The 22,344-nt window shown below is 48.1% G+C and overlaps 1 protein-coding gene across 2 annotated transcripts in view; it reads left to right on the forward strand.

Annotated features, from left to right (window-relative positions):
- SEZ6L (seizure related 6 homolog like) overlaps positions 1-22,344 on the forward strand; it is a 159,349-nt gene that overhangs the window by 125,298 nt on the left and 11,707 nt on the right. For both annotated transcript variants that reach the window (XM_074356146.1, XM_074356147.1), the window contains exons 10-13: positions 6,489-6,685; positions 11,891-12,085; positions 14,355-14,546; positions 22,074-22,268. In XM_074356146.1, the coding sequence (XP_074212247.1) occupies positions 6,489-6,685; positions 11,891-12,085; positions 14,355-14,546; positions 22,074-22,268 (779 nt within the window). The remainder of the gene's footprint in view (positions 1-6,488; positions 6,686-11,890; positions 12,086-14,354; positions 14,547-22,073; positions 22,269-22,344) is intronic.

Genomic DNA, 22,344 nt, shown 5'->3' on the forward strand with positions numbered 1-22,344 from the left:
AGGGCATGGGCAAGAAGGGTCCAGGAGGCAGGTGGGGCAGAAAGCATTTGGGGCAGCTCCCATCATGTAAGGCTTTCAAATTAACTCCTGGGAGCAAGTGCTGAACGTAGCCAGAACCAGAGGAGTCCCGCTCCCAAGGCTGGCCCAGGTTAAGGGTCCATTTGGGGTCAGGGTCCCAGGCAGAGAGGAAACCAGAACCACAGTCCAACTTGAGTGGGAACTGAAACCGGGACATCTGCCCTGGGCTGGCGCTGATTCACCCAGCACACACTCAGCACCGTGCCGAGAGCCGGGGACACAGCCGAGAGCAGGCAGATGTGCTCCCCAGCCTCGGGGAGCCTCTGGTCTGTGCAGACACGCCCAGACCTCTGGAGCATGAGTGCTGAGCTCTGTGTGAGGGGTGAGCACAGAGGGGCTCCTAGCCCACATGCAGGGGGCGGTGGGGGCCCCACGCGTGAGCGAGTCTCAGAAGACTGAGAAAAGATGGAGCGGTGGGGTCACCCAGGTCTAGAGAGAGAAGGCTAAGAAAGAATTCAGGGTACAGGGACTGGCACGTGGAAAGCCCCAGAGGTGGGCAAGGGCACCATTCTTTGGGGGAATTGACAAGTAATTCAGTCTGTAAAATATTTGTGTTGGAGAGATGAAGCCGTGGGGAGAGGAGGAGGCGAAAAAATAGATACACGGAGCCTTGACACTAGGATCAAAAACTTGTACTTCACCCAAGATGAGTAGCATTTTTTAAATGGAGATGAAATTCACGTTAACCATTTTATCATGTATAATTCAGTGCTATTGAGTCCACGCACACTCTTGTGCAACTACCACCTGTATCTAGTCCCAAAACACTGTCATCATCCCCTAAACAAACCCCATGTCTATTAAGCAATCACTCTCCATTCCTTCCCACCCAGCTTCCGGGCCCTTGGCAATCACCAAGTTGCTTTGTGTCTCTATGGATTTACCTCTTCTGGATAGTTCTTATAAATGGAATCATACCATATGTGGCCTTTTGGGACTGGCTTTTTTCACGCAGCATAAAGTTTGTAAGGCTGGTCCATGTTGCAGTGTATGTTGGTACTTCATACCTTTTCAGGGCTAGGTAATATTCCATTGTATGGGTAGACCACATTTGTATATCTACTGATTTTTTTGAAGGGGGAGGTAATTAGGTTTATTTACTTATTTATTTTAATGGAAGTACTGGGGATTGAACCCAGGGCCTCATGCATGCTAAGCATGCACTCTACCACTGAGCTATATCCTCCCCCCGCATCTACTGAACTGTCGAATGAAGGGTCCATGTCTGATTCACCTGACTTCTGACGGGAGAGGGATTGCGGCCAGGGCAGGATAGAGTCAGGAGGCCGTGAGGTTCTGTCCCACAATCCAGCTGAAAGACGATGGGGGAGAAGCCAATGGCAGAGACAAGGAGAAAGGGGTGGCTTGTCAGATAGGAGACAGAAGCTGAGGTCTCCTGGCAAGAGCTCAAGACCCTGTGCCCAAAGAAAGCCTTTCCCCCCTGCAGCTTAGAACGCAGGCAGCGGCTGGCCTTGGGAAGCTCTGTCTTCCGGTGGAATTCTCCCTCCGGGGTCCTGCTACACCCAATTCCAGTCAGCTCACACCCACCTGCCTGCCGGCACCTCTCCATCTCCTGTTTGCTCTGGAGTCAAACTGACATCTCGATTTCTCGGTGCCTCCTTGGATTGTATCTCGCTGACATCTCTCTTCCGTCCTCGGCAGACAGCCCTGCTCTGCCCTGTGGCCAATCCCTCTACCGTTAAGTCTCTGCATCTTCCTCTCAGTTGCTGAGGATGGCCCGGTGGCCGGGACCTTGGATGACTCAGTGTATCCAACACAGCCGGGTGGGCGAGGAAAAACGCAGGCTTGTTTTGGGATCGGGGAGAAAATTAATTACCAGCATTTGTGTGTATTGTTGGAACCTGTCTGTCAAAAAGGTAGATCACAAGAGTACTGCAGAGAGGAATTTTATTCTTTCTCCCACTGCCCCTTCACTCCTTCACATTTCTTTTCCTTTTTTTGGGGGGGGGGGGCTTCTTGTGGTGAAAGCTTTGTTTTCATGGATCTTCTGGTCACAAGTGCAGTTCAGTCTGATAATCGTATAGCTCTAAGCATCATTCATTTTAAAACCTCACCCCGCTGTCAGCAGGGCTCCTCGGGCTGGGAATTCTGCAGTGACGAAGGGCCCCATGGGCTGCTGCCTTCTCACAGGAAAACCTAATGTGTCCCCGCTGTTATGTTATGGAATGTGCAGAATGCTGGTTTTTTTCTTCTCTCTTACGGGGCACTTGACGTGAGTGGAGCCTGCCGAGCCCGGCTGCTCTTGACCTTCCCCTCTGCTGGATCCCATCACACTTTTAGGGTGGGAACACTTTTAAGGAGACCCACAGGGTCTGCCTTCATCAGGGTTCACATCTAGAGCTGGGAAACCTCTCCATTCCCATCAGTCATGGGCAGCTCACGCCCAATACCACACCCCCTTTTCCCCTCTTTGCTCTGCCCCCAGGTAGGCAGGCAACTTCAGGCTGATTTGTATCCTTACTGTTTTCTTGGTGAGCATCAAATACAGACACTGTTTCCCAATCCCCCTCCCCCCCAAAAACACCTTCCAAACCACCAAGAGTTTCTTCGAAGCCCTCTTCACTAGATGAGGGTGATACATCATCTCCCTTCCCCATGGATCCCCTCCCGGAGTGACATGCCCCTCGAGGCCATCTTTCCTGCAAGCCTCTTCATGGCCCAGTGAATTCTCTGTGTTCTGTAAACTCAAGGTGGGAGGAGGGCTCAGATTGGAAGAGCTGCATAGATGGTGGTGGCTGATGCCATTGGTGTATTACCCAAGCCCTACAGCCCTTGCCACTGTGTACCCACGATGGCTTCCTACTGCAGCCTTCTTTGCCTGAAGGCTTTATGTGGTACCTAGTGAGCAAGTCAGAAGTGCTGGAGATTCAGCACCCCTCATAGCAACCCTCAGCCAATGAGGGATGGGAGTTGGAGGATAAATACCCCAGCTCCCTCTCTCCTGAGGTATGTTCTACACCATCTCTCACAGTTCCTGCAGGACTGAGACCAGTGCCCCTAGTGGAATTTGCCCATCCGTGCACCATGTACTGGCTCCTTCCCTTCCTCCTGTGTCCTGTGCTGCCTGGGATGGTTTCCCATATAAGCCAGACTCCAAGAGACAATCTCATCTCTGCTCAGGCTTTGCTTCTGGAGAACCCAGTCTTACTCAATGGCCACGTGTATCCCTTTAGAAAATAGGAATGCTCAGTACCTATTTTGGCTTGTTCTTAGCTTAGGGAGTTTTGTCTGAAATTTCCAGGACAACAGGAGAAGTGGCACTTAATAGTTTGTTTTATACTGTTGCAAAATGCATTCACATAAGTAAGGGTTTCTCAGCCTGAGCACTGTTGACATTTTCAGTCCAGATTGTTGTGACCCAAATTCTTTGTTGTGGGAGGAGGCAATCTTGTGCATTGTTGGATGTTTACCAGTCTCCCTGACGTTGACTTACCAGTGGCACTCCCTTCACTGGGACAACAGTGCCTCTAGACTTTGTCAAGTGCCTCTGAGGGACAAAACCTCCTGTGGTTGAGGTTGGGTGTAAAAGACAACCGAAAAAGAGGATGATGATGGTTCTAGTGATGGTGGTGATGGTGATGACCATGATGATGGTGGTGGTGATGGTGATGATGCCCGTAATAACATCACAACCTGATGTAACATTCACATGACTTGACCAGACTTGCTCAGGTGCTATCAGTGAACCTGGAATCTGATCCCAGATCTTCTGCATGTCTCACCTCACTCCAAAGCCCATGACATAGACTGGAAGTATTAAGACTGTCTATTCACAGACAAGGAACTTCAGAAAAACCACATGCCCTCTATGAAAATGTCGAACCAAGAATCAAACCAAAGCTTTCTGATTTCCAAGGCATTCTGCTCTCTCCAGCACACTGCACCTTCCGATTTTACAAAGAACAAAGAGTTGCACTAGAGTTTTAAAATTAAAGCTCTTCGCATCCTTAAAGATGCTTCTACTGCATTTAGATCATTGAAATGAATGATAGAATAAAGCCAAGTTGTGCACTGTCTGGAACCCACTGTTACCAGCGGATCGGCTGTGAAGTCGGCTTAAGGAACAAATATCCGCCATCTACCAGGTTTCACGCTAGCCCAATCCGACACTTTCATGAGCTATTGATGTCTTCTTGGTACTTTGAGTTAAGAGGCTGTTCCCTACCATAGTTCAAGAGCTGACATCTATTTCTGTTGTCACATAGGCAGTCTGGCAGGCTCTTTGATACCATACCGTTTATTGAGCACCTACTGTGTGCAAAAGAAGGGGGCAACTCCAGAATTTCAGTATAATAGGGGTTTAGAGGCTGTCACCTAGTTGGAAACTGGCAGAAGGTAGGGAGAGTCTAGGATCTTAGTCTTTTTCATTCTTATTTTCTATTGAAGCGTGGTCGATTTACAGTGTTAGTTCCAGATGTAGAGCAAAGCGATTCAATTACAGATATAGGTAGGTAGGTAGGTAGATAGATAGATCGATTCTTTTCCATTACAGCTTACTACAAGAAATTGAATATGGTTCCCTGTGCTACACAGTAGGTCCTTGTTATGTATCTGTTTTATATATAGTAATGTGTATCTGTTAATCCCAAACTAGGAGTTTAATCTTGAAGCCATGTGTGCAAAATGAGCACATAGCTTTTGTTAGGAGAGGATGTTTTGGGGCTGGAGCAGGGGAAGATGATGGAGGTTATGAGGGCAGTTAGAATCTCCCGAGGCCACCCTTTAGGACAACCTGACCTGAGGACTTGTGAGAGATGCTGTGGAAGATACAGTGGTGAGTAACATGCATTCCCTGCCCTCTGGAAACCAGCCTGCAGCAGTGCACCTTGTGCTTCTGTCATTTTGTTCTCACTGCCTGAAGCATCAGCATGGGTGGTTTCCACGTCTCCTCCCCACTCCCAGACTGGCAACAAATACCGCCCTTGGGCATTGGATGAAGCTGGGAGGTGGGGGTGGTTCTTGTCACTCTGTATCAATTCCAGGAACTTCGGGCCATTTCCTGGAACGCCTCTCCTCTGGCGGTGAATTGCTTAGTCAGGATGCTCCTGTTTAAAATCCTTTCATGTCTCCCATCCCCAACGGGATGACATCCAAATGACCTAAATTTGGCTTCCTAAACCCTGCGTGGTCTGGCTCCTGCTCCCATGTCTATGCCCAAACCTGGATGCACTGACCACTAGACAAGTTCCTTTGTGAGCCTTGATCCCTCTCCCTTCCTCCCTCTGCCCCAGGCACTGCCTTCTTCCTACCTCTTGTTTATCCGCCTTGTCATCCCCTTTTCTTAATTGAGGATCCGAAGCAAGCATCACCTCCTCCAGGGAGGCCTCCATGATGCCTCCAATCTGAGTTAGACAGCCTTCTCTGCACTTACCTTGATTGTCACTCCTCCCACAAGCCCTGGCTTTCTCTTCCACATATACCACTGCTCTGTGACTCCTCGTGTCCTCTGAGCACAGCACAGTGCCTGGCACCTAGTAGGTCCTTGAAAATATGAGGGAGCAGACACAAGAAAAAGAGAAAGACATAAGAAAGAAAGGGAAGAAGGAAAGAGGGGAGAAGGAGAAAGAAAGGAAAGAGGCACGAGTTGATACCTGTCCATGACTGATGCAGCCAAAGCTGAATTATCCGGCATTCTTTCAATAGGAGATCAATTTTATCCAGCACACCTAACACAGCACGTGTTTCTGTAGCATACTGAAGCACCTTCTGGATTATTGACTATCCATCGCGATCCAAATGTCTAGTGTCAAGGTACTTTCTTGCATTTGAGTCTTTTAAAATGTGTCATCCTGGAATGCTAAGAGTAGTGATAGCAACTCTGAGTGTGTTTCATGAGTAAGACGGGCCTCCTTCCCACCCTCTGCCTCATCCCCTAAACATGATAGATAACCTGGTTGAGTTTGAGGAATTTGCCACATGATAAATGGAAGGATCGGTTCACCTTCTGTGAGAATGCAAATTACAATTAGCGTGCAGTCAGCTTGTTCTGCATCAGAGAAGAATGAAAGGCCCATGTCACAGCCCCAGCAGGGAGCCCCGTGCCCAGCACTTGGTCTTGCCCAGGAAAAGGTGGTCAATGATGAGAGTTCGGAAGCATCTCTGCAGCACTTGGCTGCAGTGAACGCCGTGCGGGGAAGGCTGTTTCACGAATGACACTTCAAAAGCCCAGTCCCTCCCCAGATCCGTGTCCCGTGCTCCTAGGAAGGATCGGCGTACCTCGCTCGCGTGTTCGGTCTATGCCGACCTCACCCCCAGGTCCTCGCTTGGGGCCTGATATGTAGTATGTCTCAAAAAAATGCATATTACCTAGAAAAATAAATCAAAGGCTTGTTGAATGTCCGTAACTTAGCTTCACAAGACCCCTCCTCTTCTCTCTGCCCTCGCCCCAGCCTGAACTTGAGCAACAGTGACATCCTGACCATCTACGACGGTGATGAGGTCACGCCCCACATCTTGGGCCAGTACCTCGGAAACAGCGGTCCCCAGAAGCTGTACTCATCCACGCCGGACCTGACCATCCAGTTCCACTCGGACCCCGCCGGCCTCATCTTCGGGAAGGGCCAGGGATTCATCATGAACTACATAGGTAGGTATTCCAGGCTGTCATGTGTTTTTCTTGGTGTTTAGATATAAGTTAAAATGATTTCCTCTAGATATGCCTTTTTGGGAGTGTTGTGTTATGTGGGTTGTTTTTTTTTTTTTAACATATTGGCCCAGTAAATATATGTAGTTTCTTTAAGAGGTTGGGTTCTCAAGTCGGAAGGACTAGGGTTCAAGTCCTAGTACTGTCATCAATGGCTGTGTGACCTTGGAAAAGTCACTTAACCTCGGACAAGTCACTTAACCTCTCTGCGCCTCCTTTTTGTCATCTGTAAAATGGGAGTAGTGATACCTACTCCGTGCGGTTGATATCAGGACTTAGTAGATAATGTCTCATAACTTTAAGGTTCATCATGTTTCATTTGCATTCAGCTGGGACTTTATATCGTCAACGCTTTTATATTTGCAACTTCTCAAAACACCGTCGGCAACATCTTGCCTGAACTGAAGCTTGGCTCTCTCCTAAGGACTCTTCTTCCCCTGCAGCCCCATCCAACCAAGACAGCCCTTTCTCTCCCACCTCCCGTTCTTTAGGATATTCCTGCAAGAGATGCCTTTCTTGATGTTCAATGTGGCTTCCAAACCTTTTCTTTACCCCTCATCTTAAAAAAAAAGAAAAGAAAGAAAGAAAACCTGCTATAAAGTTCAAACTAAGTTCCCACTTGGCCATCCAAGACCCCCTTCTTGCTGTTTCATCCACCCACACCCTTCCTTCCTCACTGCCCACCCGGTAACTCCCCCTTCTTCACTGCTGGCTCCATCACTCTCCTCTGCTCAACTTCTAAACCCTGGAGGGTCCCAAGCTCCATCCTGGACGCTGTCCTTTTCTCTGTGTGTTCTCATCCAGTCCCATGGCTTTCAACAACAGTTACCTATATTCCATTGACCCCTAATTTGTACCTCCAACCTTGACCTGTCCCGTGAACTCCAGATTCATCTATCCAACTCCCTGCTAACTACCCTCCTGCTTGTCTAACTGACATCTCAGATTTAACATGGCCAAAACAGATCTATTTCTTTCCCGGCCCCCTGTCCACCACCACCCAACTGCTTCTCCGGCTGTCAGCCCATTCCAGACAGAACCACACCTGGTTTCCCAGACTGCTTGCTCTTTCCTTGTCCCTGTTTCCCAACCCGACTTCCACAATGTGTCTCAAATCCAAGGACTTCTCTCCATCTTTCCACAGCCACCACCCTAGTCCAAGCTGCCAACATCCCAGCAGTCAGGGGACCAGAACACCATGAGGTCCCACTGATCCTAGCCCTGGAAGGGACTTGAACCGACAGAGCATCTGGTCCAACACTGTCGTGTCACAACAGAAAAAGCCCTGGACCACCAAGGATAAGGGACTTGCTTATCAGGGGGAGGACCTGAGGTTCACACCCAGGCTTCCTGGCTCCCAGCTCTTAGGGTTTCTCCACCTCCAGTATTTCTGGCAACAGTAGACAACCTGGGGGACACAAGGGGGCAGTTAAGACCTAACTTCTTTTGGCATCCAGGATGGTGAGTGTTGCCTCCTGAGGATTTCAATGGGCAGGACTCAGCCAGCAGTTAGGGGACTTGCCTGCATCTCCCAGGAAAGAGGTTGACATCTTGAAGTCCCAAGATGGAAAAGGAAAAGGAGGATTGTTCCTGCTGAGTCTCTCTGCCAGCATCCCCCCCCCAACCAAAGACCCTCTGGCTTGAGCAAGATTCCACGTCTTTGGTTCTTCCTTCCCTCTGGCTAGGAGATTTGCCCATCTCTGTCTAATGCAGAGTGCTCTCTCTGTGCCTCCTCCTGCCTCTGGAATACGGGCTACTTCTCTGACCACTGGCTGTCTCAGGGGGCCCCACACACGTGAAAATAAGTCCCTTCCTTATTTTTTGCTTCCAGCAGGTGGACACTTCCCATCCCTGCCCTGCTGTGCGCGCACCTCTCAGAGAGGCCGTCACAAGTGCTCACCTCCTTTTTGATGTTTCTCAGGGCCCCTGTGGCCCTTGATTGTGATGCTAAGTGTGTTCAGAGCACCAGGGTTACCACTTTGCATGTGTTCTTTGGCAGGCGGTGCCCTGGGTGTGGGGGGATGGCTCGGGCTGGCTGTCCAGGCAAGGTGCCCTCTGGAGTGAGCTGCCTTTAGAGGGAGATTTTCTGATGACTTGGCTTCCATCTCCCTCCCTAGACTTCTCCTCCCCCACCCCTCCCTACTGGAAGATGAGGTCATAATTTTGCTCATTTGTCTCCTCTGGTCCCTCAGTCAGTCTCCCCAAACTGCATTCAGCTTGATGGCAGAAATCTGACTCTATCCAAGGCTGCCCAGGGTTGACCAGAAAGCCTGGCCAGTGTTCAGTTTGGCACTGTGTTGAAGAGGATGTGCTCTTGTTCACTGAAGCTGAAACAGATTCGTGCGACAATTTGAAGCTGGCGAGCACTCTTACATATATTATTTTGTTTCATCTTCAAATGCACAATCTCCATTTTCCAGAGAGTTTGGCTCACAAATCTAAGTGCTAGACCCTGTGCTAGGCATCAGGATACAGGAAAGGATAGAATTCTCTCCCTGCCCTTGAGTCAGTTAGTGAAAAGGAGAGAGACAACGTCAGGGTCCTGTGCTGACGAGCACAGGGTTTCAGAGAGTGCTCCCCCAGGGTACACAGCCTGGCTAATTTGGGATTAAACAAAAAGAGAGAAACTTTCAATGTTTTCTCCTTATTTCTGTTAAAGAAACACATCATTAATTTCACAGAGAAGGGAAGTGGGCCTCTGTATTTAATTTTGATGTCAAGCAATTCCTCGTGACTACTTATACTGAAGACCATGTTGCATTTAGAGGAGGCCATGCCTGAAATCAGTGGGAAAGAGTTCCATGATTGATTAGTGATGTCTGTCATGGGCATAGGAGAGGTATTTGCTACCCTAGGTCTAGACTTAACCAGACGTAGATGCAACTCCCATTTCTGTAAAGGGATCAGATGGAAGGGTTAGGGGTTTCTGTTGTCATCTAGAGAATTCTGAGGCTCCTAGACTGATCTCAAGGCCAAAACCCAGCTCTGGAAAGTGGCCAGGGCTTATCTGCTCTGGTTGCTGTCAGAACCTTCCAGAGGAACACTCTGGGCGCACATGGTTCTGACTTCAAATAATTCTCCTCTGCACAGGCAGAAGCAAAGACCCACTCTACTCACTGCTACTGATGTTTTGCTAGTGTCTGTGGCCAAGCGCCTGTGGAGGGAAAGGAATAAAAAGGCAGAGATGGGAAAGCAGTGTCTTCCAAAGATTTTGGTCAGTGGTGTGTTTATTCCTCTAATCCCAAGGTAATAAATAAGCTCCATATTGTAGATCAAGCCCCATCAAATGACAGTGGATCCCTGGTGTATTGTGTTGAGAAGGATGGGGAGGTTTCAGCTTGATTCAAAGAAAGAGATTGCTGTGATTGATTAGCAATGCCTGCCATGAGCATAAGACCCGTCATTGGTGGCATGCACTCAGTGCATTTGGGTGTTTCTTTTGCCCAAAAGTTGGACCATGGTGCTGATCTTGACCATGAGAATGGAACCATGATCCCTATATTCAGATCCCTATATTCCTGGTGCCTGGCACATAGTAGGCACTCACATCTTAGTCAAACAAGTCAATGAATCCATGTAACTCATCTTAGTGTTACTGGTATATCGTGCACATGACTTAGTTTTCACTTTGCCCCTAAGGCTAGACAGGGTCATGATTCTGCTCTCCACTCTGTGATTGAGGACAGTGAGGCTCAGAGATGTTTATGGACATGACCGGAGTCACACAGCTTCTAAAACAAAGAAAGGATTAGAAGCGAAGTTCTCTGACTCCAGGGCCAGTTTTGTCATTCTTAGCAAAGGAAACAAGGGTTCATAGAAACAGATGATCCCAGAACCTCCACCTAGGATGTCTGGTGAACACGCAGATTCCTGAATCAGGGTCTCTGGGGGTGGAGCCTGGGAGCTGAAGAACAGAAAGTTAAGTGAGTTGGCCAAAGCCACCCAGGTGGTAGACAGTGGGGCCAAGATTTGAGTCAAGGCTGTGCTGCACTGTGGCAGCCACTGAGTAATCCCAAACGCAGTGGATGCCACAGAGGAGACGGGTGGTCCTGCAGGACTGTGTAGACCTGTCGGCTAGTATTGAAAAGTCAGACAAGCAAACCTTTCTTGGTCTCAAAGCATTTGGCACAAAGCAGACCACATATCCAGTTTTTGCCCCCATTTCTCCTCTTTCATCCATAGTGTGAGCATTTGCAGCTGTGTCCGCAATCCAGGGCTCAACTGATTTTTCAAAGGCCTAAAAATAGAGGCTCCTGCTCCCCACCAAGCAATTCTAGAAGCCATTTCCCGTTCCCCTTCTTCTTGCAGACACCCATGAGATCTCCCTCCCCCAAATAAAATCACGATGAAATCCCGGGAAAAGCCATGGCTTGTTTCTCAGAATGACTTTCCTGCAGACAGCGGAGGCGCTTTGCTTTCCCCAGAAGCACATGAGAGCTGCAAATTAATTACATGGCATAATTAGCTCTCTTCTCAAAATCTGTGCAGTGGGCACTTTGAAGCGAGACTCGTAATAGTGGGCTTTGGGTCGCTACCTTGGTAACGAAGGTTTGCAGGAGGAAAGCAAAATCATTCCAGAGGAGGACTCTGTGATAATTAACTGTGTGTAGCATTTTCTGGAGAGTGGTTAATGTTCGCTGATGATCTGCAATGTGATTTGAAGAATGTGACCAATGATTATTTCTATTCTAATAGTTACATTGTTATCTTAATCAGCATGACAAAAATGTATATTACTAATCCATCAAACCAGTAGATTTATAGACATTCTTAGAATGAGGCTGAGTGTCGCAGCAACGTATTGCTGTGTAACAGATTACCCCCCAAATTAGCAATAAACGTTTCTGATCTCACAGTTTCTGTGGGCCAGGAATTTAGGAGTTGATACTGGGTAGTTCTGACCTGGGATCTCTCATGAGGTTGTAGTCAAGATACCAGCTGGGGCTGCCATCATCTGAAGGCTTGACTGGGGCCAGAGGCTCCACACCCAAAGTGGGAAGAAATTATTATAAAATTGCACTATAGAAGAGTTCTTGCAGGTTAAGGGATTTCAGAAATTGCATTGCTTATTTTTGGAGGCCTTTTCTTCTATTTCCTTTTTCCTCTGACATTCATAAAAGGAAAAGATAACAGTTTTTTGTTTTAAAGAGGTGTCAAGGAACGACTCCTGCTCAGATTTGCCGGAGATCCAGAATGGCTGGAAAACCACTTCTCATACAGAGCTGGTGAGGGGAGCCAGAATCACTTACCAGTGTGACCCCGGCTATGACATCGTGGGGAGTGACACCCTCACCTGCCAGTGGGACCTCAGCTGGAGCAGCGACCCCCCGTTTTGTGAGAAAAGTAAGCGTGGTCTTGTTTTTCCCTCTGGATCATTGCCCGGTAAATCCCTCCCACCCATCGTCTCTCCTATTCCACCGACACACCGGTCCTGCTCACAAATGTCATTTTGTAGTCCAAGGGCAGGAGTCTTAGACTCAGGTGCTTTCAGAAATCTGGCAGGTGATGTAAATGAGTGAAGCAAGCTGGGTGTGAGACCGTAGGGAGCGGTGTGGACTGCAGTGAATGTATGTAGCTTATGTAAAAACATCATTCAAATTCAGTTCTTTAAAATACCTGCAGTAATCAGCCCAAACTAGTCTAAGTTGGCCCTTGGAGCCCCAGTTCAGAATCCCTGCGGTAGGTAAATGACTTCATCCAGCCCTGTCTCCTGGTCCCTCCTGCCTGCTCCCCTCAGGAGTGCGGGCCAGGTGTGTCGTGACAGCTGAGTCTAGCGTCTTAAAGATGGGTAGTGAAAGGAAGTGCTTCTGGTCTCTACATGGATGTCATAGTAGCAGTGGGCGGAGCTAAACTTGGAGGTGGCCTCCCCCACCCCCAGCCCTTTGCTTCCCACCTCCTACCTAAAGCTCTAGTCTGCTGGGAATCCTTGGATCCTGGGGGGTACTTTGGTAATTCTGATCAGCATGACCTAAATCACTGATTGCAAAATAAGAAATATGGACTGTGAGCAGAGAAAGAGAGTATCAGGGAAGGAAATTGTGGGGGTTCCATACAGTTCTTACCACAAACATTCCAGCATCAAGGAACATTCATTATAATTGTGGGAAACGTGAAGGGCCTCGCTAGTCACCAAACCAGCTATGGGAACGTATCTGTCTGTTCTGCAACAGAATGCATGTGGGGGGTGGGGCACAGCGACAGAAAATTGAAATGGACAGTGCAAAACGCCACGTGGTGGTGGCTGGAGAAACCCCTTATGGACTCATTGATGTGATCTACATCACCATTATTTTTTTTAAACATTTTAAAAGCTTGGAAGGGACATAAACTAGCTCTGTGGGACAGTCCCCTCACGTGCCTCAATTTTTGCCCAAAAAATAAAAGGACCAAAGCAGAGGGAATAAATTTGCATTGGGCCCCTTGTGTGTTTAGTTCCCACGCTGGGAGCCTAACCGACTCTCCACGTCTGAGATGCAGACCCACCGCCCTGCTTCGGTTACTTTCTCTTCTAGTGAAACGAGGGCAGGAGAACCTCCGTAGGACACTGGGGTCCCACCTGGAAGTCCCTAGATGTCATTACCACCTTTCACTGGTTAAGCTCCACCCCCGATGTTAACCACATCACACAAGTAACAAATGCTTGCTTGTGGTTCTCGGGCAGTGGTAAAACAGCGAGGTCGAAGGAGCAAGTCGGTGACAGCCTGCTGTCTAGCGGTGGCGCCACTCTCGAAAGAATCGTTCCAATTGCACGTGTCCGCATGGGTGTCCGCATGGGTCTGTTACAGATACACAGACACGCTGTATGTTTCGTGCAGGTGGACCCGCAGGGCTACATACAGAAATCACTGGTATGTCACCATGACAGGCACCAGTTCGTACAGACTGCCCTGCAGCCACCCTTTTTTTCCAACTCAGAAATACAGATATGTTTTTTGCAGCCCACAGCTTGTCTACTTCATTCTCTTTTAGTTGGATGACTGTTTTCCTTTCATCTATATTGACTTCTTTAATTTTTCTTTTTTTTTTTGAGCCTTTTTTCTACAATTTTGCATTTTTTAATTTTTATTTATTGGGGGGGTCGTTAGGGTTTTATTTATTTATTTTTAGTGGGGGTCCTGGGGGTTGAACCCAGGACCTTGTGCGTGCTAGGCACGCACTCTACCACTGAGCTACGCCCTCCCCACCCTATGTTGACTTTTTAATTAAAAAGTACTAGGTGTTTGTTTGACCACAGTCAAGCCCTACAGAGAAAACACTTTGTTCTCTTTAGTGGTGGATCAGGATGTCATGGAATGGTTGTTCCATGACACTTACCTCTTCTTCTGTTAAAGGCTTTGTATTGGGTTTCTTTTTCCCTCCTTTTTCCTATTTTTTAACTGTTGCAAGTAATGGTGTGATGTATAACCTTGTACATAGATCTTTGGGCAAATTCCTAGAAGTGGAATTAAGTTCAGGTCTCGGGTGCCCTGGCCTGTTCGCCAGCCACCTGCCTTGTCTCTCACACGGGGAAGGAGCTAAGGGAGGAGGCTCTCTGGCTCGTTCTGGAGTCGTCAGCAAACCTCCGGTCACCCGGAACCCTAACGCCCGCCTGGTCTGCTTTCGTCCCGCGCAGTTATGTACTGCACCGACCCCGGGGAGGTGGACCACTCGACCCGCTTGATTTCGGACCCTGTGCTGCTGGTGGGCACCACCATCCAGTACACCTGCAACCCCGGCTTCGTGCTGGAAGGGAGCTCTCTGCTGACCTGCTACAGCCGCGAAACCGGCACGCCCATCTGGACGTCCCGCCTGCCCCACTGTGTCTGTGAGTCCTGTTTACTGACTTGAGCCCCCGGCTCACCCCTCAGTGACATAAGTTTCTACATCTTGGTTATTGTGAATAGTGCTGCCGTGAACATGGGCGTGTTAGTACCTCTTCAAGTTCCCAATTTCAATTCTTTACGGTAAATACCTAAACGTGGGATTGCCGGATCACATGGTGTTCTATTTTTAACTGTCTGAGGAACCTCCATAAGGTTTTCCATAGCGGCCGCACCATTCTGCATTCCCACCGAGGGTTCCCTCTTCTTCACGTCCTCGCCAACTCTTACTGTCATCTGGTTCTTTGATAAAGACCATCCCACCAGGTGTGAGGCGACACCTCACTGTGGTTTTGATTCACATCTCCCTGATGACTAGTGGCGCTGAGCATCCTTCCTGTCCCTGCTGGTCATCTGTGTGTCTTCTTCGGAGAAATGCCTCTTCCAGTCCTTTGCCCATTTTTTAACGGGGTTATTTGGTTGTTGGCTATGGAGTTGTAGGAGTCCCTTACATATTTTGGAAGTTAACCCCTTGTCAGATACATGGCTTGCAAATACATTCTCCTATTCCCTAAACTCGAGATTTCTCTCACCGATTATTTCCTTTGAAATTGCACCCTTACCTCATACTCTACACAAAAGGCAACTCAAAATGAATTAAAGACTCAAACATTAACACCTGAAACTGTAAAAATTCTAGAAGAAAACATAGGGGGAAAGCTTCATGGTTTTGGTCTCGGCAGTGATTTCGTGGCGACAACTCCAGACGTACGGGTAACAAAAGCAAATACAGGCAGGTAGGAATTCATCAAAATCGGAAGCTCTGCACAGAAGAGGGGAGACTTCGTTGTTCTGTTGTCACAAGCAACAGGGGCTCTTGCATCACACAGCCCTGTCTCCCCATCTGCCCTCTTCAGTCTGAGTCCCAGAATTTCAGAGCTGAAGGGAATCTGGGAGATAAAATGCAATTGAGGGGTAACCTTGAGATGACACACAGCTGCCCCCATTTTACAGACAGTAACAATAATTGTTATCTGTCAACCGTGCAAGGCATTATGCTGAGCACGTTGTGCATGTTTGTGACCGACTGTATACATGTGTACAGTATGTGTGTGTATATATGCAGATGCATCAAAGAGACTCAAGCTCGAAGGGAAATACAGAGATCAGGAGTTCTCATGTGCGAAACACATTGCTAAACATATGTAGGGAGAGAGAGATGTGAGTGTATGTACGTACACACATATACAAATGTGTGTGGGAGGGTGTGTAAAGGAAACTGAGACTCAAAGGGAAACATGACTAAGGTCACAAAACTTCTTCATGGGCAGGACTAGGATTCAGATTTTGGATTCCAGTCTCTAAGGCCAGCATTCCTTCCCCCAGTCTTGCCCCATCCTTTCACTGTGAGTGGCAGGGTCCCAACCTGCGCAGGGCTGTCCCAGGGGAATTGCGATCTGTGGCCCGAATGCCTTAACCACAGCCACATCCCCTGACCTTTGGGCCAAGTCCACACTGGTTGTTTCCCATTGTGGGTTGAACTGTGCCCCCCCCCAAAAAAGGTATGTTGGAATCCTAACCCCCCAGGACCTATAACTGGGACCTTTTTCAGAAATAGGGTCTTGGCAGATACAGTCGAGTTAAGATGAGGTTGCATTGGATTAAGGTGGGCGCTAATCCAGTGACTGGTGTCCTCATAAGAAGAGGGGGACTGTGACCCCGATGGAGACACAGACACAGACAGGATGCTGCAGAGATGGGAGAGCCGCACCTGCATGTCAAGGATGCCCTGCTGCCTCCTTGATTTCAGGCTTCTGGCCCCCAGAGCTATGAGGCAGTGAATGACTATTGTCCCAAGCCCCCCAGTTGGTGGCACCTTGTGACAGCATCCTGGAAAGCAAATATAGCTCCCTTCCCCCTCCCAGTGACTGAGGGTGATCCAGAGCATCCTGAGTAATTCAAGCTCCTGAGACCCAGAGATGAAAAGCTACAAATAAAGGCTCATTTAAAAATACTGAAAGGTGGAGCTATGTTTAAAATGAAGGAAAAGGCACCTCAACTAATGAGGCACACAGCCTCCAAAGAGCCCCTGGGCTGCAGCGGCTGCTGAGCTTCGAGAAGCCGACTTCCCCCCCTCCCTCCGGGGCTGCCTTCCCCTGAGACCCAGGGCGCTCCGGTGAGAAGGCGTCCTTGACACCCACGCTGATGAGTTCACGAGTCAAGCTGGGTGTCAGGAGACACGCCGATCCTCCTTACAGAGAGACGCCTGGAGCAGAACCCGGTGTGGGGTTCCAGCAACCTTCCAGCCAGGCGGGGCTGACGGAAGCTGGCACGTGGGGTGGGAGGATGGTCAGATTCTAGCAGTCAGGTGCCGGGGCGAGGGGGAGGTTGTATCTGGGGTCCAAGAGTATTTTTAAGGACGAAGTTGTTGAACATAAAACAGCTTTAAAATGTTTCCTCTGCTGAGCAGAGGAAACAGCCTGGTTTGATGAGCATCTTGGCTGCACCCTTTCCCAATATTGACATGTTTAATTCTCACAAAACTGCACGAATGGTATGTATGTCCACTTAAAAGCAGGCAGAGAAGGCTCAGAGAGGGTGAGCAGCTTTCCTGAGGTCACACAGCAGGGGAAAGAGAACCCAGGATTCCAGCTCAAGCCTGACTAACCCCTCAAAGCATCATCACTCTGCAGCCTTAGCTCCTGGGTAAAGTTTTGGGGCTCTCCTGTTGACCAAGATCGTCCACCAACAAGCTCATGAAGTGGATGGCAAATTGTATAAGCTCTGGTTGTCTATAGCCTCTGTTCACATCACTTGCCCAATGTCGTGGTTTGGTCCAGCTGGGACTCAAAGCCATGTCTTTTCACTCCTGGTCTGTTTACCTCAGGCCACTTTGAGAACGGAGAGGTCAGGTATAGATTTGCCATCAGACACACCCCCTAGCTCTGCTGAGTGACGTTGGGCTAGTAGCTCTCCCTCTCTGGGCCTTAGGGTCCTCCCTTGTGAAAAGGAATTACTACTTCCTACCAGGCAGGATTGCTGGGTATAATTCAGTCATTTAACGTGTCCTCCTCTAGGCAGGCACATGCTAAGACGGAGGTTCCCAAACTTTCTCAGCTCACAGTCTCTTTGGAGAGTTGGGGTTGTTTTGTAGATTTCCTGGGCCAGGACACCTAACAATTATATTTAGTAAACAGTTAGGTCCAAACCACTTAATAAGTAGCTATATATCCTGACACCCTTGCAGCTGCTTGAAAAAGTAAGGCACATAAGGTGAAAGAAAAGATGTTATTTTTATTTCACTTTTTTTAAAATTGAAGTATAATTGATTTACAATGTTCTGTTAGCTTCTGGTGCACCGCATAGCGATTCAGTTATGTATATGTATGTGTATATTTCATATCCTTTTTCATTATAGGTTATTACAAGCTATTGAATATAGTTCCCTGTTCTATGCAATAGGTCCTTGTTGTTTATATAAGAAAGAATGAAATAATGCCATTTGCAGCATAGATGGACCTAGAGATGATCATACTAAGTGAAGTAAGTCAGAGAGAGAAACACAAATATCATATGATATCACTTATATGTGGACTCTAAACCAATGACACAAATGAACTTGTTTATTTCATTCTTAAATAACACTTACTTACAATTACAGTAATTGTAATGCAATTGTAATACAGTTACTACTGCAGAGATGCCTGTTGGGCTCCACCAAACTTCTCAAACTTTCAGCATCAGGTTGGACTCCGCCCCCTTCATCCCCTGGTCCTTATTGATTTTGTCACAGTTCTTGCTTTTGAGAACCACAACCACAGAAACCTCGCTCTGCAAAGACGGGGCATCATCCAAAGGGAAGAAGCTCAGTCTGATGTTAAAGCTGTGACCTTCCCCCAGCTACTGGTGCACATGGGACTGGAAGATGTCACTGTGTCTCCTCAACATTTTTTTTTAAAACCTCAAAGAACCCCAGTGAGATTGTGGTGGCACCCCAGGGCACCATGGCACCTAGTTTGGGAACAGTAATGCTAGGCTCTGAAAATATAGCAATGTACAAACAGACCCAATCCACATTCTCAGGGAGCCTGGGGTCTGTTGAAGATGCGGGAGGAGAAACAAGTCTATGAAGGAAATCATAAGAAATCCTCAGCATCACCTCCACCAGGAAGGCCTCCCTGACTGCCAGGCTAGGTCATGTATCTCTCCTCTGTGCTCCCATGGCTTCTATAGTTACATAGCACTTGCTGCAGCTGACTGAGATGACCTGTTTACGAGTTCCGAGACTCAAACACATACCTCACCTGCTAGGATTGTATCCAGTCGGTTCTTGTATCCCTAGGGCCCAACAGGCTCAAAACAATGACAGTATTTGTTGCTATTACTGCCATCATCACCATTCGCAGTACTCATGCAGTCTTAATTGCACTTCGTAGCTTTGTTGCAACTTCTCTTTGGTGACGGCAAGGTAGACAGCTGCTGGGGCTCCCGCCCAGAAAACATCAGCCACACCATGAAAAGTAATGATCTGACAAACCCAGCGAGGGTTTTGTGGGTGGCTCTCTGGGGAGGTACAGAAGGATTCTCCTGGGGGCCCTTGGCCTTCGCTGCCTTGCCCCCAGAACACCACAAATAGGAGACAAGGAGATTTCCTAGCCTAGGAGGAGCCCACGTGGCCAGACCGTGGCCATAGTAAAAGTTTCCACTGACGAGTCATCCCCAGGGGCTTCCCCTCTGCCAGCAGGCTGAGCTCTAGCTGGGTGCCCGTCTTCATTAAGAAATTCCTGTCTCTGAGAAAGCCATAGCCCAGGGGATTCGGGCACAAGAAGGGCCCTTCATTCTAGCAGAACCGTTAAATGCACAGGATTTAAAAGCCAGCAGGTCACCTTTGCATCTCAGCTCTGCCACTGGACAGCTGCGTGACTTTGAACAAGCTGAAGCTGGTGTCCTCATCAAGCAGAAGCTCATGACAATGTGCCTAGTATACAATAAGTGCTCGACTAACATTGGTTGCTAATTACCGCTCAGTTTCAGTGTCCCACGACTACAAACCCTTCATAACAATAGCCAGGGAGCCTGATTTTGAGCATTTTGCTCAAATGTGCTCCAAAAATGTACATTTTTTCCTATACTTAATGCGGTGTGGAGGGAGGGGAATAGAAATGAGGGCAGGTGTGTGATTATGTCTGTAAGACCATCAGTCCAGCTCTCTTGAATTCCTGGGAGAGAACGGGATGAAGTCACACCATTGTGATCAGAATCGTTTAAACCTAAGACAAGTGATTGTCAACCAGGGGTGACGTTGCTCCCCAGGGGACAGTTGTCAGTGACAATTTCTAGAGACAGTTTTGGTTGTCACAACAGAGGGAGGGGAGTGCTCCTGGCATCTCGTGGATGGAGGCCAAGGGTGCTCCTAACACCCTACCAGACACAGAACCACCCACCACAGAGTTGCCCAGCCCAAAATGTCAGTAGCATGTAGGTTGAGAACACCTGCCTTAGATGATCTTATTTCAAAGTGTGGGTACATACTCGGAATGTCATTGTCCAGCCACATCCCACCTAAGGAGGAGGTGTTGGTCCAGTCCATTTACTTAACAGGCAGGAAAAAAAAAATGAAGTCCAGAGACATAAAATGATTCACCCAGGGTCACACACTAGATCCAAGCCTCCGGTTTCAAATTCAGGTCACTTTCCATCCTGCCATCTTCTGGGAGCTGAGGATAAACACAAATGCCTTCAAAAAACAGCTGGCTTTTTGCCAGGGAAAGAACTTTGTATGGAATTCTCAGACTCTTACTGATGGCCGGGTCAGAATTGAAATGGACTGACTTTGGAGTCAAAGAATCAAATCACAGCTCAGCCACTTCCTTCTTGTGGGACCTTTCACAAGAGACCTTCCCCTGAGCCTCAGTTTCCTCATCTGTAAAAATGAGTGTATAATGCAGTGATTAACAGCAAACTTGGACCACTTGGATTTGAATCCTATCTCTCGCACTAAGTTAGCTTAACAGGTTACCCAACAAGATACCCAAGAGTTCTGTGCTTCACTTGCTCAGATATAAAACATGGACAATGATAATAATATCTGTGTCTTGTGGTTGTTGTGAAACTTAAATGAGTTTACAGCTATAAAACTCCAAATAGTGCCTGGCTCATAGGATGCTCTCAGTAATTGTTGGCTGTTCTGCTCGGAACTGTTAACCATCTTTAAGGACTTGAGGGAGGATTAGAGGTAATATTTGTAACTCAGCTGGTACAAAATGGATATTTGAATTAATTTGAGGAATTAATTAATTAAATGATTAATCAATTACTTAACCATCCCAAGACACCAAAGCAGCAGTTCTGAGCCCTAAATCCTTCAGTCCTAAAGTTCTGGCTGGACTTTAGAATCACCAGGGGAGCTTTAAAAATAATACTTTGGGGGAACTAATTAAATTAAAATACCTTAGGGGGCAGAGCCAGCTCACTGAATAATCTAGGGTGATTCTAGGATGAAGCCAGGTGAGAACAGCTGGGGACGCCTCCCCCTCATCTTCCTAGACCTGCTGTCAACATCTTCCTTTACCCCCAGGTCTAAGAATTTGCCTTTTGTCCCTTTCTATCTCCCCAGGGTCAGGACAGTGCCTGGTCCAAGAAATAACCTGTATATTACATGAACGTTAAGTTACGAAAAGGCAGGGGTCACGTCTCTCTTTCTCATCATTGTATGTCCAGGGCCAAGAACAGTCCCTGGCACATAGAAGGTGTTCAGTAAATATATGTTGTACTCATTAACCTGTTAATTTATGAAAGAAAATTCCAGGGAAAGTCCGTGGGGAATGCCTTCTGAGTTGCCACTGCCACCTGCTGGCACCTCTGCTACACTGCAGGTGCTGCACTTGGAATTTGCCTTCTCTTCAAGGATCACTTACTTCCCCTCCCCCCAGAAGGAAGGGAAGCCCAGGGAATTAGATCAGCATTTCCCGGGTAGGGGGCATCAGGGAAGGCTTCCTGGAGGCGGAGACCTAAAGGCTGAGTATTGAAAGACAAGACTTATCCAGGCTGGGTGGGCAGGTGAGGTGTAAGGTGAGAAGCAAGAGGAGTATTTCATAATTTAGCAGCACCACTGTCCACCGTTTACTGAGTACCTACCTTTCAAGGGCATGCTAAGCCTTTGCACACATTGTCTTACTTAATCTTCCAAGTCCCTATGAGATGGGCACTGCTATTATCTCCATTTTACTGATGAGGAAACTGAAACTCAGAGAGTTCATGGCCCTTGATGGAGGTCACACAGCTAGTAAGTAGCAGAAGCCAGATTTGAACCCAGACTCCACAGTGTGGTACATTCTACTGTGCCCCTGAGTAACCCACGCCCAGAGGTAGGGGAGGGAAAGGGGAGTTTGAGAAATGGGAAAGATCTCCATGCAAGGTGGGGACGTAGAGAAATGATGCTGGGGAGACTGGACTCAGTCACACTGGCTCTGAGTAGGAGTCCCCAGAGATTTGCGTCATCTCATCAGAGCTCCTTTTGGCTTGCCTTTTAGCGGAGGAGTCCCTGGCGTGTGACAACCCAGGGCTACCTGAAAACGGGTACCAAATCCTGTACAAGCGACTCTACCTGCCTGGAGAGTCCCTCACCTTCATGTGCTACGAGGGCTTTGAGCTCATGGGCGAAGTGACCATTCGCTGCATCCTGGGACAGCCATCCCACTGGAACGGGCCACTGCCCGTCTGTAAAGGTAAAGAAACTTACCCACATCCCGGGGACCGAGGGCTTTGAGCTCATGGGTGAAGTGACCATTCGCTGCACCCTAG

The sequence above is a fragment of the Camelus bactrianus genome, chromosome 32, assembly GCF_048773025.1.
Source record: "Camelus bactrianus isolate YW-2024 breed Bactrian camel chromosome 32, ASM4877302v1, whole genome shotgun sequence".
NCBI lineage: Eukaryota > Metazoa > Chordata > Mammalia > Artiodactyla > Camelidae > Camelus > Camelus bactrianus.